We start from the raw sequence: 9,464 nt of genomic DNA, 5'->3' as shown, positions 1-9,464 counted from the left end.
GCAGGAATTATGCATCCGCTGTTGTCCGCGCGCACCTCGGTCTCGGCCACTCATCTCCACCTTGACAAAATGCAAGTGTTGTCCTCAAACCACAAAGCAATTTGAAGCGTATTCCACCCGGTTTCCAGTCAATTAGCTAGTTGTCCATGTGTCTGACATGCAGTACTGTTAATAGTGTAATAACCTATAGTTTCTTTTGGCATGTTGTAATTTGATAGAACGTGAGCCTATCGATATGGCTTACCCACTACTATTAATTTTTGCCGACGCGTACCGACCTTGCCGCCTTACTTTAACCCTGCCTTAATTTACACCTTAAGTATATATATATACCTTTTGGTTTACAATAACTAATGGCTTTAAGCTGTCATTACAGATTTATAAATCAGTAATATCTGAAAATGAATTATTATAAACTACTTATAAGCCTTTATAAATGTTAAGGATAATATACTGTATATGTTAATGTAAAGTGGTCGGCAGGTAGCCTAGTGTTAGAGCGTTGGACTAGTAACCAGCAGGTAGCCTAGTGGTTAGAGCGTTGGACTAGTAACCAGCAGGTAGCCTAGTGGTTAGCGTTGGACTAGTAACCAGCAGGTAGCCTAGTGGTTAGAGCGTTGGACTAGTAACCAGCAGGTAGCCTATGGTTAGAGCGTTGGGCTAGTAACCAGCAGGTAGCCTAGTGTTAGAGCGTTGGCTAGTAACCAGCAGGTAGCCTAGTGGTTAGAGCGTTGCTAGTAACCAGCAGGTAGCCTATGGTTAGAGCGTTGGGCTAGTAACCAAGGTAGCCTAGTGTAGAGCGTGGGTAGTCAGCAGTAGCCAGTTAGACGTTGGGCTAGTAACCAGCAGGTAGCCTAGTGGTTAGAGCGTTGGGCCAGTAACCAGCAGGTAGCCTAGTGGTTAGAGCGTTGGGCTAGTAACCAGCAGGTAGCCTAGTGGTTAGAGCGTTGGCCAGTAACCAGCAGTAGCCTAGTGGTTAGAGTGTGGACTAGTAACCAGCAGGTAGCCTAGTGGTTAGAGCGTTGGACTAGTAACCAGCAGGTAGCCTAGTGGTTAGAGCGTGGGCTAGTAACCAGCAGGTAGCCTAGTGTTAGAGCGTTGGGCCAGTAACCAGCAGGTAGCCTAGTGGTTAGAGTGTTGGACTAGTAACCAGCAGGTAGCTAGTGGTTAGAGCGTTGGACTAGTAACCAGCAGGTAGCCTAGTGGTTAGAGCGTTGACTAGTAACCAGCAGGTAGCCTAGTGGTTAGAGTGTTGACTAGTAACCAGCAGGAGTCTAGTGGTTAGAGCGTTGACTAGTAACCAGCGCAGTAGTCTAGTGGTTAGAGCGTTGGACCAGTAACCAGCAGGTAGCCTAGTGTTAGAGCGTTGGCCAGTAACCAGCAGGTAGCCTAGTGGTTAGAGCGTTGGACTAGTAACCAGCAGGTAGCCTAGTGGTTAGAGCGTTGGCCAGTAACCAGCAGGAGCCTAGTGGTTAGACGTTGACTAGTAACCAGCAGTAGTCTAGTGGTTAGAGCGTTGGACCAGTAACGCAGCAGGTAGCCTAGTGGTTAGAGCGTTGGGCCAGTAACCAGCAGGTAGCCTAGTGGTTAGAGCGTTGGACTAGTAACCAGCAGGTAGCCTAGTGTTAGAGCGTTGGCAGTAACCAGCAGTAGCTAGTGTTAGAGCGTTGGCCAGTAACCAGCAGGTAGTTCAGTGGTTAGAGCGTTGGGCCAGTAACCAGCAGGTAGTCTAGTGGTTAGAGCGTTGGGACTAGTAACCAGCAGGTAGCCTAGTGGTTAGAGCGTTGGACTAGTAACCAGCAGTTAGCCTAGTGTTAGAGCGTTGGACTAGTAACCAGCAGGTAGCCTAGTGGTTAGAGCGTTGGACTAGTAACCAACAGGTAGCCTAGTGGTGTAGAGCGTTGGACTAGTAACCAGCAGGTAGCCTAGTGGGAGAGCGTTGGACTAGTAACCCAGCAGTAGCCTAGTGGATAGAGCGCTAGTGGCACGGAACCAGCAGGTTAGCCTAGTGGTTAGAGCGTGGACTAGTAACCAGCAGTAGCCTAGGTTAGACGTTGGCTAGTAACCAGAGCTGACTAGTAACCACTAGGCTACCTGCTGGTTACTAGTCCAACGCTCTAACCACTAGGCTACCTGCTGGTTACTAGTCCAACGCTCTAACCACTAGGCTACCTGCCGACCACTTTACATTAACATATACAGTATATTATACCTTAACATTTATAAAGGCGTATAAGTAGTTTATAATAATTCATTTTCAGATATTACTGATTTATAAATCTGTAATAGACAGCTTAAAGCCATTAGTTATTGTAAACCAAAAGGTATATATATACCTTAAGGTGTAAATTAAGGCAGGGGTTAAAGTAAGGCGGCAAGGTCCGGTACGGCGTCCCGGCAAAAATTAATAGTAGTGGGTAAGCCATATCGATAGGCTCACGTTCTATCACAATTACAACATGCCAAAAGAAACTATAGGTTATTACACTATTAACAGTACTGCATGTCAGACACATGGACAACTAGCTAATTGACTGGAAACCGGGTGGAATACGCTTCAAATTGCTTTGTGGTTTGAGGACAACACTTGCATTTTGTCAAGGTGGAGATGAGTGGCCGAGACCCGAGGTGCGCGCGGACAACAGCGGATGCATCAATTCATGCTACAGGTGTAGGCCTAATGAAAAATTGCAGAATATCATCACAATGTCTCTTTCCATTCATCAAATTGCGAGTGCACAGTGCACTGTTGGGATTTGGATGCTGAAATTATTTTGTGAGYGGAMGAATGAGCAGCGGGTAGCCTTACAGGAGCGCTTTAGTCAAACAATCACTTAACAATCAGATGAAAACATCATGACTGGTTGTGTTTCTGCCACATTAAAAGGCATAGACAGCGGGTCCATAAGGCCAGGTGAAGCTTTCCCTAAAGTAAATGGAATTAAATTGCCAAAAGTATATAGCCTAATTAGCTTACTCCTGTCTATGAGGAAATAAAACATTCAAAACGGGCTATGAACTCAGATGATTTGGCCACAGAGAACCATTAGCTTCTTAAAAATAAATAAAAGTGGATTGTTTTTAAAATCGCATAGCCTAGTAACAAGGGCCCGCAATTTGGGCAGAGCGCGCTGCAAATACCAAATAGATGATTGTTGAGTTGCGACTGTCAGTGAAAAGCAGACAGATGAAGCCAGGCATATCGCAATATTTAAAAATACAATCAGGATTAAAACAGTTTGGAAAGCAAATGGCTATTGCTGTAAAGAGATGACAATGAAAAGACTCCAATCTGTCTTTTAGTTATCAAAATGCGTAACTTAATTGAGCGAACAGTAGCCTATCTTATTGGTGCCAGCGGAGAACATCGGCCATATCCTCGGTGAGTGTGCATATTCACTGTCTTTATCATTGGATCAGTGCCACTTTTGTTTGTTTTTGGACAATCTTTTCCTCCTCCAGATTAGATGGACGTCATATTATATTTGTGTCTACTCTTTCCGTAGGCCGATTATATGGATTAGACAAAATCGTTTTTATTGATTTGTTTGTTTGTCAGTGTCAGGTACGCTACGCTGTAATTTTTGTAGTATAAAAAAAATGTGCGCGCRCACTTCGTTGTCCTGTACCGGTAAGAAATTACATCTACTTTCTTTCACCACTGCATTCATGTTGAGGCGGAAATCCCAGGGGAGACGGGGGGACACGACCCCCCATCCTGGGGAAAATATGATTTGTCCCCCCAATATATCACTGTAAACATAACTATGTAATTTCAATAATATTAATAATACGCAAGTGAAGCACTTGTGCTGATTATAGACACTTAATAGCGCGTTTTTAAATTTCACAAGATTGCGACCCCCCCGCCCTTTGCCTCACAATGGTTTGATCCACTGTCAGTTCTTTAGCTGGCAAGGTAATAGAGGGTTCGTATCTACGTCCGAAAGGCACTCAGTGTACGTAACTGACGTGAGGTAATCCAGTCAATCGCGGCCTTAGAATGTATATATATTTTTAATGTTGCAGGGTTCACACACTAGCTGAATTTGCAGAGCTAGCGCGCAAACTAAAGCAAACATTAACTTTCAAGCTAGCTAGTACCTATTCCATTTATGTGGCGTCTCAAAGATGGAATATTTGCTATCGTCAGTTTATTCAAGATTAGCATGCAGCTGTAGTGCTTCAAAGTCCCTGTGATAAGGTTAGCGATAAACTGAAGTCAAACTGAACAGAACTACACTCTCTTATACCATTGTCTTAAATATATTTAATGGTCTCGTTGCAAAAGCTAAATTGTCGCTAGTGAATTTTTTATTTTTTTCACCTTTAACCAGGTAGCAAAGATTATAGCAAACACCACAGAAACGGAATTGGTGCTCGCTAGCTTTGCAAATTCAGTTATTGTTGGAAGCCTGCCAATATGAAACAAACTATGTTAAAATTCAAAACGTTGGAGCATGTGTTGTGTAAATGTGTGTGTGCAGCTAGACCGGTCAGCCAGCCAGGTAGAAAAATGTCAGAAAAAAGTAAAAAGACGGACATCAGAGTATTTTTTCAGTACACCAAAACGCAAAGTAAGAACTCTAGTAGCCTAATATCTCAAAGACGAGTGATAAAATGTTCATAAGAAAGAAGTGAAATGCTAATGGAATGTTTCACAATGATGTCATTAGGCAGAGCAGGCAACAGATGGCACACAGACAGCAGAGCTGGGGACAGATATGCAGGGACAGACTGCAGAGACAGGGAGTCTCAGGTAAGTTTGTTGAGTCTTTGTTTGGCAACATTATGAAAGGTTCTCCATTTTTTTGATTGTAAAATAGGGACATAATTGGAAAATGCCATGAATACCCCCACTCTCAATTTAAACTGGTGACTGAACCAGATTTTTTAAGGCAATGGTATTGCTGTTGTGATTAATTGTGTAGTTTGGGTACGGTAGTTAGGAGTACAGCAAACACCTTATTTCTTTTCTAGGAGACAGACTGAGTCAGTGAGGGTGGTGAAAGGGAAAGAGCCAAGGAGAGAGACTTCAGAGGACAGTGTCACAGCCACGGCAGGACCAGGTGTCACCCTTGTTGCCAGCAGCACCAGTATAGGGGACAGTGGCACAGCATCGTCCAGTTACCTCAGTGATGACACAAAACCATATCAGCCACACCACAATTTATAGAACCGCAAACTCTGCAAACGTTTCAAGAGAGAGGAACACTGCACTGATAAGGAACATGCTATAACTATTATTATTAATTAGTTTAAGATTATAACAAAGTTGGGACAACCCTTCAGTTAACTACTGTACCTAACAATTATCCAGTAGTAGTGATTATGGTCCTCAATATACATTTAACATATTACAACATAGTATATGTGTTACAGCACTACTTTTGGTGTCCCCCTCAGGAATTGCTCCTGAGAAAATTTCATGTAATTGCCCCCTCCAAGGTTGATATCAGATTTTCGCCCCTGCATTCATGTATAATATAAACTGGGTGGTTAAAACCCTGAATGCTGATTGGCTGACAGCCGTGGTATATCAGACCGTATACCACCAGTATGACAAAATATTTATTTTTACTGCTCTAATTACATTGGTAACCAGTTTTTAATAGCAATAAGGCACCTCAGGGGTTTGCGTTGTGTCTAAGAACAGCCCTTAGCCGTGGTATATTGGCCACATACCACACCCCCTTGGGCCTTATTGCTTAAATACACCTTACATTTATAAAGGTGGGTTCATAATGGGTCAGCGGTCAAACGACCTCCACTCATCACTGTCAAAGGCTCCCTGAAACACTTCAGCGAGCAGGCCTTTCTAATCGACCTGGCCCGGGTATCCGGAAGGATATTGATCTCATCCCATCAGTAGAGGATGCCTGGTTATTTTTTTATTTTTTTAATGCCTTCCTCACCATCTTAAATAAGCATGCCCCGTTCAAGAAATGTAGAACCAGGAACAGATATAGCCCTTGGTTCCTCCAGACCTGACTGCCCTTAACCAACACAAAAACATCCTGTGGCGTTCTGCATTAGGATCGAATAGCCCCCGTGATGTGCAACTTTCAGGGAAGTTAGAAACCAATATTCACAGGCAGTTAGAAAAGCCAAGGCTAGCTTTTTCAAGCAGAAATTTGCTTCCTGCAGCACAAACTCAAAAAAGTTCTGGGACACTGTAAAGTCCATGGAGAATAAGAGCACCTCCTCCAGCTGCCCACTGCACTGAGGCTAGGAAACTCTGTCACCACCGATAAATCCACTATAATTGAGAATTTCAATAAGCATTTTTCTACGGCTGGCCATGCTTTCCACCTGGCTACCCCTACCCCGGTCAAAAGCACTGCACCCCCACAGCAACTCGCCCAAGCCTTCCCCATTTCTCCTTCTCCCAAATCGAGTCAGCTGATGTTCTGAAAGAACTGCAAAATCGGACCCCTACAAATCAGCCGGGCTAGACAATCTGGACCGTTTCTTTCTAAAACTACTGCCGAAATTGTTGCAACCCTATTACTAGCCTGTTCAACCTCTCTTTCGTGTTGTTGAGATTCCCAAAGATTGGAAAGCAGCTGCGGTCATCCCCCTCTTCAAAGGGGGGACACTCTTGACCCAAACTGCTACAGACCTATATCTATCCTACCCTGCCTTTCTAAGGTCTTCGAAAGCCAAGTCAACAAACAGAATTACCGACCATTTCGAATCCCTCCGCACCTTCTCCGCTATGCAATCTGGTTTCAGAGCTGGTGATGGGTGCACCTCAGCCACGCTCAAGGTCCTAAACGATATCTTAACCGCCATCGATAAGAAACAATACTGTGCAGCTGTATTCATTGACCTGGCCAAGGCATTCGACTCTGTCAATCACCACATCCTCATAGGCAGACCAATAGCCTTGGTTTCTCAAATGATTGCCTCGCCTGGTTCACCAACTACTCTCTGATAGAGTTCAGTGTGTCAAATCAGAGGCCTGTTGTCCGGCCTCTGGCAGTCTCTATGGGGGTGCCACAGGGTTCAATTCTTGGGCCGACTCTTCTCTGTATACATCAATGATGTCGCTCTTGCTGCTGGTGAGTCTCTGACCACCTCTACGCAGACGACACCATTCTGTATACTTCTGGCCCTTCTTTGGACCATGTGTTAACAACCTCCAGACGAGCTTCATGCCATACAACTCTCCTTCCATGGCCTCTAACTGCTCTTAAATACAAGTACAATAAATGCATGCTATTCAACCGATCGCTGGCTGCAACTGCCCGCCCGCCCGTCCGGCATCATCACTCTGGATGGTTCTGACTTAGAATTAGTGGACAACAACAAATACCTAGGTGTCGGTTAGACTGTAAACTCTCCTTCAGACTCACATCAAACATCTCCAATCCAAAGTGAAATCTAAAATTGGTTTCCATTTCGCAAACAAAGCATCCTTCACTCATGCTGCCAACTAACCATCTTACCGATCCTCGACTTCGGCGATGTCATTTACAAAATAGCCTCCAATACCCTACTCAATAAATTGGATGCAGTCTATCACAGTGCCATCCGTTTTGTCACCAAAGCCCCATATACTACCCACCACTGCGACCTGTACGCTCTCGTTGGCTGGCCCTCACTTCATACTCGTCGCCAAACCCACTGGCTCCAGTCATCGACAAGATCCGCTAGGGAAGTCACCCCTTATCTCAGCTCACTGGTCACCATAGCAGCACCCACCTGTAGCACGCGCTCCAGCAGGTATATCTCTCTGGTCACCCCCAAAGCCAATTCCTCCTTTGGCCGCCTCTCCTTCCAGTTCTCTGCTGCCAATGACTGGAACGAACTACAAAAATCTCTGAAACTGGAAACACTTATCTCCCTCACTAGCTTTAAGCACCAGCTGTCAGAGCAGCTCACAGATTACTGCACCTGTACATAGTCCATCTATAATTTAGGGCAAACATCTACCTCTATTTATTTATTTATTTTGCTCCTTTGCACCCCATTATTTCTATTTCTACTTTGTACATTCTTCCACTGCAAATCTACCATTCCAGTGTTTTACTTGCTATATTGTATTTACTTCGCCACCATGGCCTTTTTTTGCCTTTAACTCCCTTATCTCACCTCATTTGCTCACATTGTATATAGACTTATTTTTCTACTGTATTATTAACTGTATGTTTGYTTTACTCCATGTGTAACTCTGTGTYRTTGTATGTGTCGAACTGCTTTGCTTTATCTTGGCCAGGTCGCAATTGTAAATGAGAACTTGTTCTCAACTTGCCTACCTGGTTAAATAAAGGTGAAATAAAAATAAATAAAAATAATGAAGTTACAGTCAGATATAACCTATATAAATATACACAAAAGTATGTGGACACCCCTTTAAATTAGTGGATTCGGGTTTCCATGGCTGAGCAGCCGCACACAAGCCTAAGATCACCACGTGCAATGCCAAGCGTCGGCTGGAGTGGTGTAAAGCTTGCCGCCATTGGACTCTGAAGCAGTGGAAATGCGTTCTCTGGAGTGATGAATCACTCTTCACCATCTGGCAGTCCGACCGACGAATCTGGGTTTGGCAGATGCCAGGAGAACGCTACCTGCCACAATGCACAGTGCCAACTGTAAAGTTTGGTGGAGGAGGAATAATGGTCTGGGGCTGTTTTTCATGGTTCAGGTCCCTTAGTTCCAGTGAAGGGAAATCTTAACACTACAGCATACAATTACATTATAGAGGATTCTGTGCTTCCAACTTTGTGGTACCAGTTTGGGGAAGGCCCTTTCCTGTTTCAAAATTACAATGCCACTGTTCACGAAGCGAGGTCCATACAGAAATAGTTGGTCGAGATCTTTGCTGAAGAACTTGACTGGCCTGCACAGAGCCCTGACCTCAACCCAATCGAACACCTTTGGGATGAATTAGAACACCGACTGCAAGCCAGGCCTTATCGCCCAACATCAGTACCTGACTTCACGAATGCTCTTGTGTCTGAATGGAAGCAAGTTCCCCGCAGCAATGTTCCAACATCTAGTGGAAAGCCTTCCCAGAAAAGTGGAGGCTGTTATAGCAGCAAAGAAGGGACCAACTCCATATTAATGCCCATGATTTTGGAATGAGATGTCCACATACTTTTGGTCACTTAGTGTAACAACTATTGATTAATGTATTATAAGCCAGACCACGCTACTGCTGCCGTCAGCACTGACCTTTTGTCTTGAAGGAGAAGTTGCAGTGGGTGCAGTGATAGGGCCGTACGTCCGAGTGGGTGCGGATGTGTTTACGCAGCATGCTGGGCTTCTTGCAGCGGATCCCACAGTCCTCACAGATGTATTTACCACGACCCCGCCCACGCACGTACACATAGTCTTCGTTAGATTTCAATCTGCACGGTTGACAGAAGAGGTGAGAAATAATCAAGTGTATTAAACCAAACAATTCAAAATCCTTAAATTATTTAAATMAAATAAATGTGAAATATTTTGAATATGGC

At 44.3% G+C, this 9,464-nt stretch overlaps 1 protein-coding gene across 1 annotated transcript in view; it reads right to left on the bottom strand.

Annotated features, from left to right (window-relative positions):
* LOC112074728 (zinc finger protein 40-like) overlaps positions 1-9,464 on the bottom strand; it is a gene marked incomplete at its 5' end in the record, with an annotated part of 35,645 nt that overhangs the window by 13,548 nt on the left and 12,633 nt on the right. Inside the window, one exon of the mRNA XM_024141840.2 lies at positions 9,181-9,356. Coding sequence (XP_023997608.1) covers positions 9,181-9,356 — 176 coding nt within the window. The remainder of the gene's footprint in view (positions 1-9,180; positions 9,357-9,464) is intronic.

This window comes from Salvelinus sp. IW2-2015, unplaced genomic scaffold, assembly GCF_002910315.2.
Source record: "Salvelinus sp. IW2-2015 unplaced genomic scaffold, ASM291031v2 Un_scaffold2778, whole genome shotgun sequence".
NCBI lineage: Eukaryota > Metazoa > Chordata > Actinopteri > Salmoniformes > Salmonidae > Salvelinus > Salvelinus sp. IW2-2015.
Note: the sequence above shows the minus strand (reverse complement) of the source record. Positions and strands in the feature narration are given on the sequence as shown.